The sequence below is a fragment of the Aplysia californica genome, unplaced genomic scaffold, assembly GCF_000002075.1.
Source record: "Aplysia californica isolate F4 #8 unplaced genomic scaffold, AplCal3.0 scaffold00623, whole genome shotgun sequence".
Taxonomy (NCBI): domain Eukaryota; kingdom Metazoa; phylum Mollusca; class Gastropoda; order Aplysiida; family Aplysiidae; genus Aplysia; species Aplysia californica.
The window spans coordinates 298,521-320,639 of record NW_004797893.1 but is presented as its reverse complement, the minus strand read 5'-3'; the positions used below and the strand labels follow the sequence as shown (position 1 = coordinate 320,639).

The 22,119-nt window shown below is 38.8% G+C and overlaps 1 protein-coding gene across 1 annotated transcript in view; it reads right to left on the bottom strand.

Moving 5' to 3' along the window:
* The window catches only part of LOC101860280 (intraflagellar transport protein 88 homolog), a 30,770-nt gene extending 10,120 nt beyond the window's left edge, over window positions 1-20,650 (bottom strand). The window contains exons 1-17 of the mRNA XM_013087690.2: window positions 20,580-20,650; window positions 17,824-17,951; window positions 17,097-17,162; window positions 16,383-16,566; window positions 15,228-15,303; window positions 14,210-14,300; window positions 11,490-11,594; window positions 9,926-10,028; window positions 8,936-9,050; window positions 7,695-7,926; window positions 6,790-6,860; window positions 5,879-5,965; window positions 5,369-5,468; window positions 4,172-4,258; window positions 3,232-3,301; window positions 2,283-2,399; window positions 82-190 (exon numbers count right to left, since the gene is read on the bottom strand). Of these exons, the coding sequence (XP_012943144.1) occupies window positions 82-190; window positions 2,283-2,399; window positions 3,232-3,301; window positions 4,172-4,258; window positions 5,369-5,468; window positions 5,879-5,965; window positions 6,790-6,860; window positions 7,695-7,926; window positions 8,936-9,050; window positions 9,926-10,028; window positions 11,490-11,594; window positions 14,210-14,300; window positions 15,228-15,303; window positions 16,383-16,566; window positions 17,097-17,162; window positions 17,824-17,904 (1,694 nt within the window). The 5' untranslated portion in view covers window positions 17,905-17,951; window positions 20,580-20,650. The remainder of the gene's footprint in view (window positions 1-81; window positions 191-2,282; window positions 2,400-3,231; window positions 3,302-4,171; window positions 4,259-5,368; window positions 5,469-5,878; window positions 5,966-6,789; window positions 6,861-7,694; window positions 7,927-8,935; window positions 9,051-9,925; window positions 10,029-11,489; window positions 11,595-14,209; window positions 14,301-15,227; window positions 15,304-16,382; window positions 16,567-17,096; window positions 17,163-17,823; window positions 17,952-20,579) is intronic.
* Between the last annotated feature and the right edge of the window lie 1,469 nt (window positions 20,651-22,119).

Below are 22,119 nucleotides of genomic sequence, written 5' to 3'. Positions count from 1 at the left end.
GGTCAACCATCAAACAAAATGTACATAACTGGTTGTGAATATTAGCTTATGGCTTACTCCACAAAGTAATGGAAAGGATACGTATCAGCAATCTGATACATGACCTGTGGGCTGTTGCGGAGGATAGCGTGAAGCTTGTAGAAACAGTCTATGGAGTCCTCCAGGCGACCCAGACGCTTGTTGCAAAGACCTGTAGGAGCAGATGGTGGGTGGGGGGATGGATATGTTAGCTCAGCAATTGTTTATTTCTGTTGAGAAGCTTGGGGTGATCCAGGATCAAATCTTTATTTCTAATCTTAGATGTTTTATGCTTCAATTGATAGTTAAGATAATTATTGTACTCATGAAACCTATTTACACTAATAAACATGATGAGCCCTCTTTTCACTGGCTTCAACAAGACTGAAAGCTGTCCAGCGTAACAGAGTAATGTCTCCACTGGAACTGGTCTATCAAGTAGAAAGGTCTTGATCTAATCTTAGTAGTGATCAGCAGGGTATTAGTACCATTTGGAAATTTTAAGTTTTTTGTATCAAAGCCGCAACCCTATCCATTTTACAGGATAAACTGCACAAAACATTTTCCATTTTTCAGATCTATCGAAAACAAGGACTGATCAGCAGTGAAACATGCTATAGCATCAGTAAAAAATTTTGACAAGAACAAGCCAGTCTAAAACCTTTCAAAAGTTACTGAGCATATGTGTGTGTCTGAAGAAAGGGAAAGCTTTTTTTAGAGTTGGCAAACTGGGCATGGTGAGGTGTGTTATCTTTTCTGGGAAAGCTGCCCATCATGGACTTCGGAGCTGTGGTATAGAAGTGCTTGACTGACGGAGACTTCACATCTACACTTTGCCTTCATCTTTTTAGTCAAATTCTGAGCCAGTTTTCCCAAGTGGAAATTTTGACCACTCAAGTGATTCTTGCTGTTACTGAATAAACTTTTAAAGGAAAAACTGGCACATATTTTCTGACAGACGAATTGATTGAGTAACATCCATATCCAAAGATAAGCATACAGTTGAACCTGCCCTGACGGTCACCTCTATAAGACGGCCACCTGTACAAACGGCCACTTTCCATTCCACCCCTTGCGTTTTTTCTATATAATTTAACTGTGTAAAATGGGTACCTGTCCAACGCGGCCACCATAATTTAACACACAACCCCTATCATACAAAGCAATAATACCTGTCTAAGACGGTCACCTTAGTGACTCCATTACGTTTTGTCATAAATTGTGCATTGGCCCTGGCGTTGTGGGTGAGCCGTCATAATTCAATCACCTGTCGTTGTTAGGTAGTCCCTCCAACCGATCATGTTGTGTAGGCCCCTCCCACTGTTGACCAATAGCTACCAATTTTCAGCTGCTGGTGAGGTAAGCCTGCGATCCCTCATAACCCATAAGCCCCGCCCAGAACTCATACCTAAATCGTAAGTGAGATAAGTGGTCACTGTTTACCCAGTCTGTAACAAAGTAACAAAGGACATCAACATGAACTTGTTACGGAAGAGTCGCTCGTTCTCCGACCCATGTGTTTATTCTAACATGGCACTCGGTCCTCCATGTCTGATACATTTCGTTTTATTGTCACCCTTGTGCAAAATCAGCGCCAAAATAAAAATTACAAACGAAATACAAACCAACAACAACACCAACAAAGACAACATAATGGGCTACTTTCGATTGGGGCCTCAGAAGGGAATGGTTTGTTTTCTTTATCTTGATCAGTCCTGCCTAAGACGGCCACCTGTCTTATACGGCCACTTTTCTCCTTCACAATGGATGGCCGTCTTACACAGGTTTGACTGTATTTCCTTTTTCCTTTTTCAACAGTGCATTTTGTTGGTGTTGCAAGCACCGCACTTAAGTCTGTTTGGGTACTAGCTTTTGCTATGTTGTTCCTATCAGGAATCATGACAAGAAGGACAATTGTAAGCCTTTGGTAGAGCTATGGGAGAGTGTAAAATTCTCAAAATCTGGACTGAAGTGGATTGCTCGTGACAATGATGATTTACTTTACCCTTTTTTTCAACCATTACAATGGCATTATCTGAAAAAAATAAAATCAGTCGTCTGTAATATCACCAGGAGTGTACCACTGGCACTAAATTTAGAAAAAGAAAAAAGAAAAGGAATAAAAAGGGTTGTATTTGAACTTCTTCCATTCACAAATGGTATAGATTATGAGCAGCAAAAACATACCGGCAAAACTGACAAATCAAGTCACACACATATATCAGCCACAAGGTAAAGAAAAAGACTCCGGCTCCAGTACTTACCTAAGTTATAGAGAGCCTCTACGCAGGAGCTATCGTTGGTCAATGCCTCCTTGTAAAACTCTCGTGCCTTCTCAAAATCATTCTTCGCATACAGAACGTTGCCTTTGTTTACCAAAGCTGAAAAAGAAAAAGGAGAATATGACTGAAGTGTGCAAAGCTCGCCATATCCATTTGCCATTGAGGGAGTAAACCTCAAGCACTCATATTTGGAAGGTATTTTCTTATTTTTCTAAGTTCTTTTTTAACAATCCGTGGTAGAAAATGATATCTTCAAAGCAATTTCTCTCCTTTGGTCTCTTGTGAAAGTCTGGAGAAGTTTTCAAGAATTTTACAGAAAAGTGAACTGTTATCGATATACGCCACGACAAAACAAATAAATACAGCAATCGTTGCCCTTAAACAAAGGAGCTGAGCTGTCATTTGAAATATTTCCATCAAAACTTTGTGTATGGATGTATCAAATTAAGCTGTCAGTTTGTTTTCCCATAGACAATACTTCTGTTTTGATGTCTTCATTTCCTTTATCTGTAGAGACATGACACCTATAGAAATGGCGCCTAAGTCAATAATCACAGGGAAAAAAACAAAAACATGCGCAACATCAGTTCATGAACTTCCAGCTATCTTGTGCTAACTCTGTTTCTCTGGATTTAATGTATTTCACTTAGAAAAAACTGAATTCTGTTCACTGAAACTGCAATTGTACAAAATGAAACTGAAATTCCATGGAACACTAGCATTAATCGTAATAATTTTGAGCTTACAGGGAAGACTTTTTATCAGCCGTGACAGCTGAGAGAAAACTCCCAAAATTTGGAAATTGGTTTTAATACAAGATAGAAAGTAAGCACTCAACTTGCACTGAGGAGTGATTAACCTGAGATTAGCTACCACAGTGGCCAAGCTGGAGAAAACAAAAAACAATGAATCTTTACTTAAATGATCATACCTGAAGGGTTGTAGCGGTCGGCCGTCATTGCCACCTCCGCATACTTATCAGCTTGGGCATAGTCTGTTTCCTGCAGGTTAAAGGCATCTTCCATTCAGACAGAAGTAAATTTATTTACCGATCTAGAAAAAGTGACCGAACTGGTCTTACTCTTAAAATAATATCAGCCAGAAGCGTAGTGCTAAACTGGATCCAGGAATAGGGAAAAAGCTAGCCCTATACCACAAGGTGTTTAATTCAGGAGGGAGTTTATATCAAATTTATCACCCAATTTACATTAGAAACTTTATAGCTAGGGCTAAAAAACTGTATTTATCATAAAATGGAACCATACTTACGGGGGCTCTCTAGGCCTAGAGGCTAAGGTGTTCGCCTCTTATTCAAAGGTCCCGGGTTCGAATCTGGGTATCAACAGAACAATTTTGTTCTCTAAAATTGTCTTCTTTCACCTCTTTTCCTGCTCTCGAGCAATGTTCTGTCGTTTGCTTTCGTCTCCACTTTCTACCCCCACCGCCTCACCTCCTTTGCCCCCTCCTCCGGGCTCCTGACTCTTTCTACTGCTACCCCTTAGCTCTTTCTTACTGCTGTCTTTCAGCCATGCCCCAGATCTTCTGGTAGGAAAGATCTACACCTAGCCCTCTTGGACAAGGGCGAAAAATCTCGGAGGTCACGGGTGCAAGTTGCGCACGTTAAAGATCCCTTGGTGGTCTAAAATCGATAAGAGTAGGCTTCGGCCACCACCCAAGAATAATTTTTAAATTCCTACGAACTGAAAATGTTTGGTGTGTTCTGCGCGCTCATTTGACCGTGTGAAGTTGCAAGAGCTGTAAAACACTTACAACCCCCCCCCAAAACAACAACAAACAAACAAAAAAACAAACACCATTGGTATAGATTACAAAGTGAATTTGAAAGAAGATATGCTTTACTAGATTCTCACCAGGAAATAAAGGAAGGACAGATTAGTGGCTGCTGTGCTGGCAACCTTGGAGTCTTTCTTTTCAAATGACTTGAGAGTCTCAATAGCCTGAAAACAAACGGGGAAAAATAATGTTTCAGCCCAATACAAAGAAAATAAAGAACTATCAACAGTTCAAGCATCAATACTAAAAGTCTGAACAATTCTAATATGTGAGGCATCATGGTGAAATCAGGCGCTCGTCAAAATAATGAAATCGAAGAAAACGATGTTCTTCCGCTAGTAGCGCAATTTTTTGGGACTATTTTGTTTTGGGCCTAACACCTTATATGCCCATTTTAAAACACACGTCTGAGTGGATTTTACTGAAAAACATTGATCAAAGGCAGAAAAAAGATAAATCTGTGGTTTCCAAGGACACTAGAGCTTTGGAAGTCACCAAATTTTGATGGCCATTTTCTCATTAATTTTACCTCAATACCAGGAGAATAGGCTGTAAGATTATGCCAATAACTCCATATATACTTTAAAAAATGATGAGCATCTGAATGCACTGAGTTGAGAAACATATGATACTGCAAATAATCATAAAAATAGGAAAATTCAAATTGAAACAATTTCAATCAAGCTGGCTGCGGGCTGTTACTTAATGGCTTATCAGGGCCAAAGTGAACTGAGAGGGAAATGGCATGGCAGCAAAAAGACTAGACTATTTTATAAAACTGACTTTCTCATGCAGGAATCAAACCCTAGCCTTTTGCGCATGAGGCTATTACACCACAGGAGCCTGTCCGAAGATACTTAACTAAAGAGCTGCATTATGAGATAAAGTAACTACACTCATTTGTTTACTTTATATGTTGATACAATACGTATGGGCATTCTATAATCTTGGTGAGACCAAAGTTTTAACACTTTCACAGTATAAGAATCTAGTACCTAGACACTTTCAATGAACCTAACTCTCAAACACTGAATTGGTTATTTTATAAACTGGGATGTAACATTAGGCTTCCTATTTCCAACATTATAATATAAATGAGGCATGCTTTGTTTCTGTACTGGCTATAGTTTACTTCTATAAAATGTTAGCTGTTTCCCGTGACCTTCTATCTGAAGGTTGTACAGGCCTCTGAAGTGAAAGAGTTAAGCAAAAGTAGATTTAGTAATCAATTTACTGTATTTTAAAGGTTCTATAAAAAGGCAACAGAAGTGTACCTGTGCAAAGTTCTTCTGCTTGAGGAACATAATGGCTTTGTCGATTTCCAAATCATGGGCCAAGTCGATGTACTGGGAGTTCTTCACCATCTCTATGCACCTGGGCAACCATGCAAAGACACATTGAAAATACATGAAAGGAGAGCTTTCATTCCGTTACGATTTCTCACGTTTACATTGTACTGTAACAGAACAATATTCCAGAAGTACCCATAGTTGGAATATGTTTGAAAAGAATAATGAATGATCTTAAGTAAAAATATACAGGAGGGAAGTGGATAGCTATAGCTAATTTAAAGCAAAAGTCAATGGCCACATATAAGTCCTCTTTGAGACTGAACTTTTCCTTTCTCTTGAAGAGGTACGTTGCAGGACATAATACAATAATGAAAATGTAATAAAATAACTTGGCTTTTTCTTTATCACTTTAACATTTTACTCTACACACAAACACATACAGAGAGGGCCCACTTCCGCAAACATTTGACTATAATATAACTGACGACTTACCAGTCATAGCCATCTGAGAAGGATGTTTCAATGGCAGGGGAGATTATCTTCGCTGCATACTTAATGCACCTCTCTGCCTCATATTTTCTGTAAAAGTATAATTGTATAATGTGTAATCAACAACAACAAACCCTTCCTAACTATACCTTATAACAAAAAACCCAAACACATAATATTAATATCAAACAGAATGCAAAGAATGAGAAAGTGTTCACTCTCTACGTAATGATTCTCTGAGATAAAAACACAATGAAGATTTGTCAAATTGGCAATTTTATTGGTGCAAAGTAAGCTTTGTAGGTGAGTTGTATTGGAAATCGTTAACAAGACAATTCACCGCCTAAAGAGAGGGTTCTATGCAAACTACCTGCAATAACATAGACATAGCCACAGACTTTAATGAAAACATTTTGTTTAATTTTTAAAATAGACATACTGTGATTACAACATTTGCTCCTACTCAGTATAAAAAATACATTCTGTAGTAATGATCAAGGAACAATATTCTAGAATATCTGAAAAGTTGTCTTTTTAGTTAGTTCAGTAAAGAGTTTTACGGCACTTGCAACACAATAAGGTCATATAAGTGCCGAAGATTAGAGGTGTTACAAGAGAGTAACAACAAACGTAAAAAAGAAGGAGGAGAGATAAGGACGATAGATGTTTAATTATGTTCAACAATTTTGATAAGCTTTTGTAACTTCCCACACCCAAATTGATTTTAATCCTTTTCTTTTCTTTTTCTTAAAAAATAAATTTAAAAAAATCGTTTTTTTTACTGATTTAATTAATTAAAAAAAATAATTAATAAATTAATCTTTTATTTATTAATTTTTTTATTTTTTTTTTGGGGGGGTCACTACATTTTACTATCACAGCTCATTGATAAGCGTATCAACTTGGTAACTAACCTCTCCCTCTCGATTTGCCTCAGAGAGTCATTCTTGATCACTTCCAGAACCAGATTGTACTGCTTGTCATCCTGAGGACAAAACAAAATTAACAAATAAAACCTCTGCTGCAGAGACTTGTAAACTAAAAAGAAAATTGTACTCCAGACCACACGTTTACAGGTTCAAGGCCCCTATAAACACAGTAGAGTGGAAACTAAAACAGTCACTCCTTGTCAAAGAGAAAAGTGGTCGCACTAGACAGGTGGCCATCTTATAAAGTGTCATCAAAATGTAAAAACAAGTGCAAGGGAAGAAATGGGAAGTGGTCATTTGTACACACGATTGTCTTATACAGGTAGCAGTAAGAGCAGGTTCTATTTTATTTAATTAAGAGATGCTATTGTTTTGTTAACAGATCCAATGGGATGTTGTTGTCCTATTTAACCCAAAGAACCCTTGGCTTCCAGGCCTAAAAAATCCTCCCCCCTCGGCTCCCGCTCCCAAGCAAAATTCAAGAAGAATAGGCATGCTATTAGCATTGTGTTAGTACCCATGCAAAAACACAAATAAAGTAATAAGATTGTTCCCACCCTCTTATCTCCAATACTGCAGCTTGGTGTGTCAATCTATTTGCCTGTCTACTTCTGAGTAGCAGCGAGGTCTGAACATGTTACTTCAAACCCCGAAATATTCGGGTCTAGGGGCATGGACCTGGTACATCGGGGTCTCGGGTGCATTGGGTTAATGCCTCCAAACCATCTGGATTTAAGGTCTATCTCTACTAGAGAGAACTTCCCATTTCTGCAAACTCTCATGCTACTTTCCATGAACTTTCAGATGCCAACTATGTTTTTTATAGCCTTCATAACTAACAAAGTTGCAACAGAATGCAGTAATGGGGATAGGTGAAGATTTCCACTCACTCCATGAGCCAGGTACTTGTCCTCGTCATCTATCTTCAAGTCAACAGTCAGTAGCTTGGCAAAGCCATCTCTCATCTTCTCTCGGTCACCCAGGGCAAAGTAGCAGAGGATAAGGTTGAAGCCAGTCTTAAAGTTGGGAGACTCCGACATGATGTGCTCGAAGGAGGTGATAGCGTCGTTATATTGGCCAATCTTCACAAAAGTGATGCCAATGTTCTGCATGATCTTTGTCCTTTGGGAAAAAAAAAGAAAATGAAAAAGACGATCACAGGTCTAATCTGAGATCAACTATACATTCGGTGAAGCTAATTTATCATACATTTTTTAGCCAACCATCTTCTGTTAGTAACTTCTCTTGAGAACATCCAGCTGTCACTGTTACTTCCTTTGATTTTCTTTACTTGAATCATGAATGTGTTGAACATATCGTTGCGTCAGAACTATCTTGTTCAAAGTGCCATTTTTATTTAAGTACACTTTGGACAAAGTAGTTCTGAAGCGACGACATGTCAACCACTGGAATTTTCGAGACCCATGCTCAACTACAACTGGTTTAGCATCTCACTCCCCCCCCCCTCAAATAGAAAAGTTCTATTAAAGCTGATAATGTTTTCCCCTATGCCCCTCAAACAGCATGGCTGCATGTAGCTTTCATCTGTCTCTTGTTATGCCTCATGACCTTCTTTTCTTTTATTAATTTGGTGAGCTCAGACACACAAAGCCTGAAATTCCTACTGATTACACCACCTGCTGCCAAATGATCAAGTCAAACCTCAAGGAAGACTGGACGAATGATTGGGCCACAGGTATGACAGGAAGGATGATGTATGGCCACATGAATAAACCACTGGTCAAAGATCCAATCAATGAGTTGAAAAGGGGAGATCAATCCATAATCTTCCAACTTAGAACACAACAGGTACCCCTCAACCAACATCTCAACCGAATTGGAGTAAAGCAGTCTGCTGCCTGCCCACTATGTGACTACTCCTCAGAGACAGCGGAACATCATCTGTTCTTCTGTAGAAAACTAACTGATTCAAGGGGATGTTTTCTTTTCAAGCTAACCCACATATCTAATAGCCTCTACTCCTCAAGACAACAATTAGAACAGACATGCAGCTATTACCGAATGGCATCATGCAGAAGAGTTAACACTCAGATGCTACCGGTACTGGATCGCTAACAACAACAACAACAGACACACAAACTAGTCTTCAACAGCATTCAAAGTAACTGACCTCATTTCCTTGTGGGTGTTCGGCACCTGGTCCAGAGCCATGCGATAGAATTTAATGGCCTTCTCAAAATTCCTCTGCTTGAAGTAGATATTTCCCATATTAACCTTCAGTCGACCTGTCAACAAAGAAAAAATTCCCAGCCCAGTCACAAAATGCAAAGGAATTTATTAATAAAAATATATGTCACATGAATAATATGTACATGCAAAGATGTCGACTTGGCGTAAGTTCACTGCCAGCTGACTCGATAACAGCTACATTTCATCAAGAAGAAACATTCCACAGCAGAGACATTGAAAAGGAATCAGGGGGAGCAGACTTCTTCACATCCACCAACCACCAGCAAGTGAACACATAACAATGAATAGAAAGGCATTGATCTTATCTAAGGTGTTTGAACTAAGTAATTGCCTACCAAAAATCATTCACCAAAAACAAGACACACTGAGAGCTATTATTAAATCCTTCCACTCTAAAAAAAATTACTATCAAGAAATCAGGACTTGACGTAAATTTTGATATAATCTGAATGAACTTTTCATAAATCAGACCTGATATCCAAGTTATATAAATTGCTATGTAATATACAAACAACATGACTGTAAACCATCTCATTCAAATTCAAAGCATACAGTCACTCCCAAAATTCATCACCAACAAAATAAAAGGACTACAACTCAGGCTTACAGGTTCTGGACAACAGGTGTTTTAAAAAAAGTTTAAGTACAAGTTTTACAACACTTGCAACACAATTTCGTCAAATAAGTGCAGAAGATTAGAGATGTTACTAAAGAGTAAAATACAAAAAAAAAAAAAGGAAGAGAGATAAGGATGATAGATATTTGATAGGAAAGAATGAGCAAACTACACCAGAGCATCCATCAAACCCCCACATAAAATGCGTCTGACAAAGCACACAGAAGAGACTCTGAATTTAGCAAAACCCCCAAACTATCACAAGGGCCGAGCAGTAACAGGTCAGAGACTGACCTGCATTACTGAACATCCTGTTCTTGACAATCACTTGGTAGGTGTTGATGGCCTCATGGTACATCTCATTGGCAACGTACTGGTTGGCCAAGTTAAATAATACCTGGGAACAGACGCAACGTCCATTATGTTCTGACGAGTCAAGTTAAACATCCTATGTGAATAGGTGCGATGATAGCTGCATAAGAGACCCCCCCCCCCCTCATCATCATAGCTACAAATAAATATCACATATCACCCCCCCCCCCCCCCCCCCATCATTTGGGAATAGGTGCAATGATTTTTTAACTCGAATCTCCTTTGAGATGATACGGTAAAGTATGAAATGGACCTAACATCCATTGAACACTGCAAGATGTGAGCAAAATTATGGAGCAGGACTTTCACATCTAACATTCATCTCAGAGAGGACCAACTAAGTGGCTGGAGAGATTTGAGGGAAAAAGTAAATCTAAGCTCTCTTTCCGGAACTTAATTGGTCTAGTGTCTCCATTCTACATGGGGTGACACTTGGGTCGAGGTGACATTGTGCACGAAGGAACCTTATACTTATTTCAAGAGCAGAAGGTAAAAATTTACTTTCACCAGCTTGAAAACTCCCAAAACAACCAATTTTCAGGAGTGTCCCTGAGGGAATTAGAACTAGAATCATGCATGTATTGTAATAATAATATCAATAATAATAATAGTTTGTCCATCATTCACAGATGATGACCTTTAATATCCAAAGAGGAAGAGAGGTTAAGGTAATAATAATAATAACAATAATAATAGTAATAATAATAATAATAATAATAATAATAATAATAATAATAATAATAATAATAACAGTTTATCTGTCAATGTCTGACGATGACCAATACATCCGTAGAAGAGAATATTTCTCCCTCAAAATGAAAGAATTAGAAGAATTAACGGTTAAAATGACTTGTGGCTTCTGCTGTGGCCGATGAGACCAATTATGGCAGAGAAAAATTTGCCACATTTTGAACAGTTGAAAAGCTCCACTTCCACTTGTGGAGGTGTGCAGCTTACGGGCTTCTCTCTTGGTTTCAGAATTTCTTATTCATGAAGCCTCATATGATTTGCTACTCATTGTGACTGCTGCTTTCCATAGTAATGAGTCAGTAATGACAGTAAAGTAAAGGAAATAATAACTTGTAGATCATGAGTGCTACGACTTGCTGCAGATAACATTGCCTTTCCCATTCCTAAAGTGGTGTGCTTGTCTGCATAAGCATATGGTTAATTGGTTCAACCTTCTTATGGCTTCCATTGGGACCTTCGAGTGCTATTCCTTTTGCCAAGGATAATTCACACTATATTATCACATCATATCAACTGAAGTAATTTCATGTTATTTTGAGTTGTTGGAAGACATTCTGAATTATCAAAGCGTTTTACAACACTTTTACACAGAAATAGGTTATAAAAGTGCCAAATATCTGATGTGTTACTAGAAAACAAAATACAAAAAAAATAAAGAGGAGAGAAAAGATAATAGATGTTTGACAGGACAAAATGGAGTAAACAATGCCAGAGCACCTGGCAACCACCTACTTACCGAGTAAGTGAGATCAAGGTTGATCTGATCTCCCATAGACAGTTGTTCTCTTTGCCTCACCAGGACCCTTTCTTTCCTGCCTGCCTCCTTAGCCTTGTCCAGAGCCTTTGTCAACAAAAAAACAAAAACAAAATTAATTTTAGCCCCTCTGTAGTTTCAGTAAGTTTTACAGCACTTGTAACACAATAAGGTCATATAAGTGCTGAAGATTAGAGGTGTTACAAGAGAGTAACAAACACAAAAAAAGAAGAAAAGAACAGGACGATTGATGCTTCGTAGGAAAGAAGGAGCAAACCACACCAGAGCACTCGCCAACCACCTACTTAGCCCCTCCCTCTCTGTTGTGTATCTACTGGTAACAAATAAAAATCAACCCATCTCTACTATAAGTCTGTTGGGGGAGCAGTACAATAAATCATTTATGAAGGAGAAAAACGGTTGCAGAAAACGCATCAGAACTATTTTAACGAAGAGAAGGTACATCATATTATGCTTTTACTTCTTAGATTTATTGTTGTGTGAAGAAATTAGAGAGACCCCACGACTTGTAGATGTCCTCCCTACCATTGTACCAAAGCAAAGAGTGTAGATGTTGAACTCCCCCATTGACACAATTTAAACTATTCAGGGGACCGTACCGGCTGTTGGGATACTATAAGCCTACAGGACAGGCATACTCGAGAAATTAACTTCCCTATATACACATCTATATAGGAAAATCTTTTACAAGTATGGCAAAAAGCTACATACGTCAGTCTATTTGAATGAAAATGAGGCAATTAACCCTCATCCTGCGGGAGCCGGGTATATGTAGCCCGATAAGCCTATTTCGGCACCTCGCCTGCGCTCTGGTCCCGAATCAGTGTAGCCCCTGGCTCAGCGCACGCGCATCCTCTTACGTGTCATTCGGGTCCCGAGTCGGATCCCCATTCACGCTGGTCAAGTGTGTGTGCGTCAGTCTGCTTGAGTTTGTGTGCATTTGTGGCCTTCTTCTAGAACCGCCTGCATCGGTTCGTAATCAAGGCATACCTCTCATTCAAAACATGCAAAGTTGCTAGCTCTAGATGTTCGTCCAATGAAATTATAGAAAAAATTGACCCACTTAGACATGAGGAGCTCGAAAGGATAGTCATGAAACAAGACTTCCATTTTTCTATACAAAATATTTCGAATGACCTTGCTTTTGTATGAAATGATACTACCTGATAAAAAAATAGTTTGTTTGATAGTTTTGAATACCATTGTGCAGGTACAAAGAACAATTTGAGTGTAAAACATTCGTAAATTGACCTAAATTATCCCCTTTCGAACCTCAGGTCATTCATAACAACAAGAGCGTCGAGATAGGTTATTCGAATGGGCGTAACTACTCGTAATGTCTTATCAGCTTGTGAGAGGGGGTTATCATGTGTTTGTAACACTTTATAAATAGAAAGCTATGAAAGATAGAGCATTATTTTCATAATCGGTTAACACACTCCCGCGGTATTCATGGCGAAAACACACGTTTCCCGGCGCGCGCGCTGTACACCAACAGTACACACTGAGTGACCCCGGCGGCCTGCCCGGCACGTCCGACATAATCGGTTGCTGATAACATACGCATCTGGGCACAGACGCAGGATAAGAGTTAAAGCATAATACAATGCAGTCATAGCCCACTCTTGCTTCGACAAAAATGTGATAAAATACAGTGGGAATCATGTTCAGAACTAGTTGGTTTCACAGCTTTGTTTGTGTGGGAGAAAGATTACAAAAGAAAGACTTTCCAGTGCACTACTTCACATTTCATGACCTATTGAAAGAATCAAAACATGGATAAAAAAAAACAACCTGATACTGTAGAGACTGGTAAATCTTAAAACAGCATGCATTTTACTTCACCCTTACACAATACGGCTATCTTTTTGGTAATGGTTCCATTCATATTAGCTCCAGCAGGTCATGAGCATTTGGTAATTTACGGACCCAATGGCCCTTATAATAAAGACCCCTGATATTAAGTTCTACCTTTGATAGGCTTTCGAGGCCTAGAGGTTAAGGTGTTTGCCTCTCAATCAATAGGTCCTGGATTGGAATCCAGGTAGCGACGAAAATATTTTTCCTCTAAAATTGTCTCCTGTCACCACCTCCTTTCCTGCTCTAGCAGTGTTCTATCGTCTACTTTCGTCTCCACTTTTTGCCCCCCCCCCCCCACCTCCTTTGCCCCAACCTCTGGGCTCCTGACTCTTTCTGCAGCCTTTTTACTGCTACTCCTTAGCTCCTTCTTACTGATGTCTTTCAGCCACATTCCTCGTCTTATGGTACGAAAGATCTACACCTAGCCTTCTCGGACAAGGGTGAAATATATGATCTAGGAGATCCTGCATGCTAGTTGCGAACATTAAAAATCCCTTGGTGGGCCAAAATTGATAAGAGTAGGCTTCACCCACCACCCGCGCAAAATTCAAAATTTTCTACCTACTGAAAATGTGTCTAGTGTGTTCATATCACCTTATGCAGTTGCGAGCGCCGTAACACATTTACTAAAACAATTATTTTAAAAAATGATAGGTTCAAACCAAGTGAGCAGGCAGACAACCTTGAAAATCCCCCCCAACAACACAAGTACAAGAAGAACCCATTAGGGATTTGAACCAAGGCGATCCACACCATAGCCCAACATGATACCAACCAAACTAATCGCATTCTTAGGTCATGAAGGATTTCAAGGCACTTACAAGTTGCAGTTCCCCACGGCTATTGGCAAGACAGCTCTCTTCTATTAACTCGTTGACTTTTTTCTCCAAATGTCGGATTTTCTCTTCCGGGCTGAAAAAAATAATTGAGCTTGAGTGAGCACAAGAAACATATTGACATAACAGCAATCACTTGCAAAAAATTGCAGTAATTTAGGGTGCAGCAACTGAAACACATACACAGTCAAAGAACAAAGTATGTAGTGAGAGAGAAAAAGCAACTTATTCAAATACTGCCATATGGTAACTGTCAGCAAACTATGTCCGACATATCTCACTCTTTTAGGTACACCCTAATCCAGAGGCTATCAGCACATGAAGACACTCGGTTGTTATTGAGACTGAAAAAGCCGAGAGACTATAAACAAGTTAAAGTTACATGTACAACTAAAAGCAGCGCGGCCTCCTCCAACCACCAGCGCGAAGAGAACATAATAAGAAGAATTCCTACTTGCTCAATCCATATCACTATACTTTCATGAAGCCGAGGACAGTTTCACCCTGCCAAGGACAACACTGGTCAAAGATGAAGGAACAAGAAATAAATTGCTATTTTAAACCTAGGCACATACGGTGGGGAGAATTAAAATCTTTTCCCCTTGAGCAAATATGAAAAAGACATATTGATTGAATGGCATTGCCTACACTGTGTCGAAAGATATGGATTGAGCAAGTAGGAATTCTTCTTATTCACTGTTATTAAAAATGGAGATAGGACAAGAAAGCACTGAGGTCGCTAGGTGCTGATGTTGGGGAGACAGCTGGGATTTTCCTACTAAATGGAATTGCAAACCAGCAGGAGGAACAACCTCTCTATACAGAGAAATAGTGAGCATGAACATCAAAACATTTTTGAGAAACATGCCAAGATGCAATGCATATTCATTCCACTCTGTCATTTTTTCTGCCAACTTGCTTCTTTTAAAATCTAGCCATAGGGCCTAAAAGCTTTTCAAATTTAGAAATATGTGTGCTTAAAAACCCCCACAAAACATCTCACCTGTCCTCTGCCTTTGCCTCTAGAGGAGGAGCTGGGCCTTTGCCTGCCTGGTTGAGAGGATCAAAGCCAGCTCCAGCTGTGAAAACCATCAATGAAAAACGTTAAGTCGGCATTAAAAAAAAACATGGACCCATTCAAACACTATCCAGTTCCTTTGAAGCGGAAACTGCAAAACGGAAAATTTATAATTTAATACAAGAATTTACTGTTATATCACAGCCATTCTGAAAACACACGTCTTTTAAAAAAATCTGCAGTCAGAAGGATTTATACATTAACTCATATATTATTAGCTCTTGAGAACCCAAGTAATGCATCATGGTAGACCCTACCTTTGAGATTGGTTTTTTTTTTAATAGTAGAGGGTTTTACGACGCTCGCAACTGCATACGGTCATATGAGCGCCAAGGGGTGGGTATCAACAGAGAATTCTTTACAGGGAATCAGACTTATTATGCTCACCTCTCTAGCTTCAACAGCACAAGGTCTGCTTCGACTATCAAGGCACCCCGGAAATAGCAGGTCACAAGAGAGTGACAAACATGTAAAAGAAGTAGAGGAAAAATGACAATAGTAAGGATTAGGAAAGAAAAAGCAGCAGTTCCCGGTTGTAGATCAGGCACAGTTATGAGCGTGACACGAAGCAGCCCATTTACAATTCTACTGTGCTTCAACGACAAATGTCTCCCCTTTGGGAATGGCCTAAGATACTAGAGTCAGTGGCACTACCCCGGGGGGCTGAGATTGGTGCCATGATTATGATTCTAGTAAGTACCAAAACCCACCATACTGACAAGCTTATTTCTCTGTTGATCAAAGTTGGTAAGTTATTTACTTTCCTAAACTATTCATATAAATAATTAGCTTCTGTTTTCAAGCTATTTCGTCAAATTCAGTTCATGGATGTTGCTTCTTTATAACAACTAGCCTAGTGGCATAGGCCTGGTTACAGTGACATAAGTACTACAACTGCAGTTTAAAAATCTTGACTCACAGCTCTAATATTTAAGACAGCCAATCTAAAAAAATATGTTTCAATCAAAATAAAATCCAACTTGTACGGGATAGAACGCTATATAAATGCAATCTAATATATATTATTATTATTATTAACTTACTCAAAGGAAAAAAAAGTTTTGGAATATCTGTGCATACCTCTGTTTCCAGCTGATGTGAAGCCAGCGGCTCTTACTGCTGTCATGGGCCGAGCCTGTCCATCTTGCACGGCCATCCCACTACCTGGCCGACCCATGGAGGAGGGCATGGCCAAACGGCCCCTTGCTGCGGTGGCTAGGCGGCCTTGTGCTCCTGGAGCTCCCATGCTAAGCTTGGCCTGAGTCTGCAGATTAAAATAGTAATCTCACATACATTTGTTCATCTTTTACTTGCATTAAAATCTATATCCACTCTTACTCTTTAAAATTTTCAGTTTCTTTTAAAGCCTTGCAACATAAATAGTTTATATAAGTGTTTAAGTGTTAAAGATAAGAGGTGTTACTAGAGAGTAACATACAAAAAAATGAAAGAGAGATAAGGACGAAAGATGTTTCAAAGGAAAGAAGGAGCAAACCATACTAGGACACCCACCAACCACCCATTTATATACACTTAAAATACTGGTTAACAACCATGTAGACTACTATGCCTCCATCATCAGCGTCAAACTGAATTTATATAATATTTTTCAAATCTCTTTCAAATGCCGTAAAATGTCGGTCAAAAAAATATTCTTCAGACAGGTTTCCTCAGAGATCCTGACATAAGAGCACATGTTAAGGGGCCAACAAATTGCATGACTATTAGAATGATCATAACAGAGAGCACAATGTTAGATATTCAAGATATTCTGAGAGTTCAAGGAAAACATACCGGAGGACGACGGCCATGACTTGTTCTCAGCACAGCCTTCTGGAAACTCTCATCATGAGCTAAATCCTGAAGAGACATCAAAGGATATCAATACTCAAGAGTTCTTCACTCATTCCGCTCTCCTGAGACATTTAAAAAAAAGGCTCTTGAAAATTTAAAGAAGTATTCAATATATACTGTGACTAAAACTGATCTCACGGTTAATTACACAATCTCTTTCTTAACCCTACGACTCCACTCTTCTGTCCATCGAATGCATTTTCAGTGAGCGGTGGTACAAATCTAGTCTCCAAATCAAGGAATCTCAGCTTAGGGAGTCCGGTGGGTTCAGGGAACCAAACTTCAAGGGTTAAACATCATAATACACATGAACTATTAAGGAGATCTCATGAACTTATTTTTACATGGCAGTTTGTTTCATGATAAGCATGACTGTTTTCCTGCCAAGCTCATAGGTGTTCAGATCTTCATCTCAGAAACAACTGTTTCAATAAGTCAATGCTAACAGATCCAGTGTGAATCAATTTCTAGCAAACTATTCTTATGCTTTTGCTACAAAAATCAATACCGATTTTTGCATTAACACTTTTCTTCAATTTTTAAAGAAAATATAACTATCATTACAACCCAAGAAACATCACAACCTTTTTCACTTTTTGTTTCCAAAAGTTTAAATTTTGAGCAACACAAAGCATGTTTATAACAATAAAATATTAATAATACATACATCTGTGTCAAGAGTTGCATTGTAATCATTGAAGCCGGAATAGTCATCTTCCTCTTCTCCTGCTAAGTGTAGGTGCTCCATCACGTTGGTACGATTCGTGCACTCCACCAACCAACGTAGATGAGATGCTGTTTTTGGTTGAAAAAGAAAATAGCATTATTCAGAGTTATCATTTCACAGGAGTACTGCTCAAAGTGTATGAGGGATTTGGAAAAACTGGGCTTGCATCCCCCCAAAAAAACTCATTCTTCTGACACTGATTAGACCCCTATTTCTATTTTGTAGAATGTTTATTATTAATGTATTTACTTAGTGTGTTTTTTTTCTGTTTACAGACTTTAATCTCTAATCAGCGATAATATTTTAACCTCTTATTTACAGACATTCAATTCCTCACTTGATCTAGATATCTATGTTAAAGTGTTAAATTTTTAGAAGGGAAAGTTTTAAATTCCATGAAATGAGTTACGGTGAAAAACAAGTTACACTTACAGTGCTGTCTACTTAACAGCAGACCCCTTGGGAAGAAAGCCTTTAATTGTTGCTAGCATGCTTTTAGGCAGACATTGCTGTTAACTGAATCTTCCAAGGACGGAACCCAAGGGGGAATAATCTGTAGCCACCAACACCCCTCACAAACGCGTGAGTCCTCATCACATGATGTAATGATGTTATTTTGTCAGAAAGTGAGAACATACGCTGTATCAGTGAGCTAATGCTTGATAGCTGTGCAGTAATTTACACACAATGGCCAGGACTTTTCCTACTCTGAAAGAGACTTTGAAGGAAAGTGGCTCTTGGTGACAAGGTGGGAACTGAGCTACTATAACTCAGCATAGTATATTATTTCTTTTTGCTCCAGCAGGTGTTGTGAGAGGATAACTACTAGAGAGAGGAGGGATGCATGCACAATGAAATTATGGGTCAGTCTCATTGTTCACACTGTCTTTGAAAATGAACCATCAACATTTTTCTTGTCAATTTATTTCAATAAAGTTGCTGGTTAGAGGAAAAGTTTGCTGTTAAAGGGGTTAATTTATACACAAATATTATGTTACATACACAGGGTATGACGTTTTACAGAAAACCCCCTCCCTCCCCCCCCTCCCGGAAAATGCCCATCTACTATCTTGAATAGAAATCGATATATTTGCGATTGAAGGAGGTAGGGGTAACCTGGATTTTTTTGGGTAGAATTTAGCGAGAAAATGGATGCCAAAGTTTGGTAACAAAAACAAAAGAGAGTCTTTCAAAACTGAAAATTTACAAATTTTGTGCCATTAATCAGCGTTTTTCCGTAAAATTCACATGGAAATGTATTTATATATATATATGGACATAAAAGATGTTGAGCCAAAAACCAAAAATTCAACAAAAATTGCCACACTGAAGGAAAAATGCCCGTTTCTCCGATTTCACCATGCTGCGCGAATTGCTTCCACAGTTTCTGTTACAAATTGCACAGAGATAAGACATTGCAACAATGAGAACTGATTGAGAAAAGCAGCCAGCCCAACAAGGACCTCTTGACTTCTAGCCAGTTATACTATTGCCTCGCAACTGAGCCCTGAACCTGAATTCACAAGTGACAAGTTAGTAGGATATGCATGCACAGGTGATTTGTTTTCAGTATTTTCGAGGGTTTTCGGTATTTTCTGGAGTTTTCTGTAAAATGTCAAACCATACATACATGTATACACACACAAGCCTTGATAGTTGGTATTAGGTAGAAAGGTATGTAGGTGTTTAAATCGGGTTTGCTTGCAGATATAGAATAATTTTATGAATCTTAATCTCATATTATGAAATGCTATCACAAGTCTCTAAGAAATTCTCCCAAATATATTCAGCACATAGATCTAGTTACATTCATTAAAAATTCATCACCACCAAGAAAGAATAGAGAGTGGCAGTGATGAGTGGAGAGCAACCCATATATCACGACAGTAATAGAATTAAGTATTCAGTATCAGTATCTATATATCATATTTATGAAAGTTTGTCACTTTTTTGGTTTCCTAAAACTTCCGAACCACTTAACTTTCGAATTTGAAAAAATTAACGGTGGTTCATCAAAATCATTTAAAGGGTGCACAGTTACATGAAGGATTCTGAAGTCACTGTCGTTTAATTTTCAGTGTTTCATTAGTCTCGTTTAGATGTAGTCTTGTGAAAGTCCGTCTTCTAAGACGCCATAGTAATCAAGTGAGGCTTCCCTTCACATGCAGCAGTGCGCACTGGAACGAAAATGACATGACGATCGATTCTTTTGAGTCCGTTCATCGAACGGGGTACCCAGCTAGTCAGGCCCTAGAACTTCCAATCCACTCAACTTTCGAATTTGAAAAAATTAACGGTGGTTCAGACTTCAGAATCATTTTTTAATAAAGGGTGCACAGTTAATAGTTATATTAAGTATTAGGAGTCTGAAGTCACTGTTGTTTAATTTTCAGTGTGTCATTAGTTTTGTAACTGTCAGTGCACGTCAATATTTCAGTTCACCAACTCAAGTTCAGGTAAAGTTTGTTGTCTGTAGTCACTGTGTGTTACTAAACTAACTCAACTAACTGTTCACTTCACTCAGGCAGGTCAGTCAGCAGGGTAGACATTATCGTTCATCGTCATTGTAGCTGACAATGGTGTAGATTCTAGACATATTTACAACCTATGAATAAAAGAAGAGTAAAACAATTCTTTACTGACTTTATGATCTTCGTCTTAACTCAATACATAAAAAGAGGATCGAGATGAAATACCTCCAAACGCAACAACCTTGCCGGGCAGCAATACAATAACACTCGGTTCGAGAGCCGAACTTATCAAAGAATGCTGCTACTTCCGCTATGAACACGCATGCGCTTTATACGTTGCTATGCGTTCTTCAATAAATAAAGTCCTCTCTAAGTATGCGGCTCTCTACTTTGGGTGATACTTTTTAGTTCATGGCAGTCGTCGGCCAGCTGTTCATGTGTTGCCTTCGGCCGAAATTTGATTTACGATCCCCCCGCCCCCCCCCCCCCCCCCCAGTAAATCTCGCTTTGGCTGCTCGACATATTTTGTTGAAATTCAAATTTTGAATGTTCAGAAAGCATGGAAATATCCACAATTTATGTACAATGTTCTAAAAGCCGCTGGAGGACCCTCAATAATTAAACAGTAGACAAATAAAAAAACACGACTTTGTAGTAAGACTTATACAATTTCATTGTATGCGCCGTGTTACTGCCATTTGAAGTTTCATCTTAAGAAGACAGAATTGAAAAATATGTAGAAATCATGAAATAACGAAGTCGGGTTTCTTTGCGTCGCTAAAGCGCGCGTCTTCAAGTTTTGTCAAATGACCATCATGCGCAACTGCAATGAGTAAGACTTCTAGTACAAAAATAAACAAATATATTTTTAAAAATTCAGTTTTGCTTCTCTCCTGAAAAGTTGAAAAGCAAAATAATATATTGCAGTAATATCACCTTTAATAGATCATTGAAGTTAATATACTTCATCGGCCCGGGTTTGAAAGCTACCACTTATTCAATTGGTATGATCGAACGGAGTACATGCAGTATGTCATAGACTAATTAATTATGTATGTCGACAAAACAGATGTCGTTGTTGATTATGTGTCAGCAAGATGAGAAGGCCTTGGCTATGCATGCATTAAATTTTCAATTCTAAAGTTTTCTTGTGTTGTGTTTTCCCAGATACGAAGGCTGCGCCCGCACGCACGCGCGCGCGTGTGCGTGCGTGCGTGTGTGTGTGCGTGTGCGTGTGCGTGTGCGTGTGCATGTGCGTGTGTGTATGTGTATGTTGTGTGAGTATGTGTGTGTGTTTTTTTTTCTTTGCTTTGTATCTCTCTCTCTCTCTCTCTCTCTCTCTCTCTCTCTCTCTCTCTCTCTCTGTGTGTGTGTGTGTTGAAAATGGTATAATATTTTCCGTCTTTTGATTTGCCAAATCCATTCTACCAATACAAGCTCAAATAACTCACTTGAACGGGTCTTTTTTTATTTCACAGACTTTTGCCTAACATTGTTTTTTTTAGGTCAGTTTTGAGTGACCATACCTTGGGCGACCGACTCTTATCGCAGTTGGAAAATTAATGCGTCAAATGATGCATAATTTATTTAGCTTTGAATAGGTATGCTGTATGAATGGATAGTACAGTGCCTTAACACGATGATTGGATGAATACATTTTAAAGGTTTTTTTTGGACGGCGCTGTATAAATTCACACTATCCTTCCTTCTTTCCTTCCTTCCTTCCTTCCTTCCTTCCTTCCTTCCTTCCTTCCTTCCTTCCTTC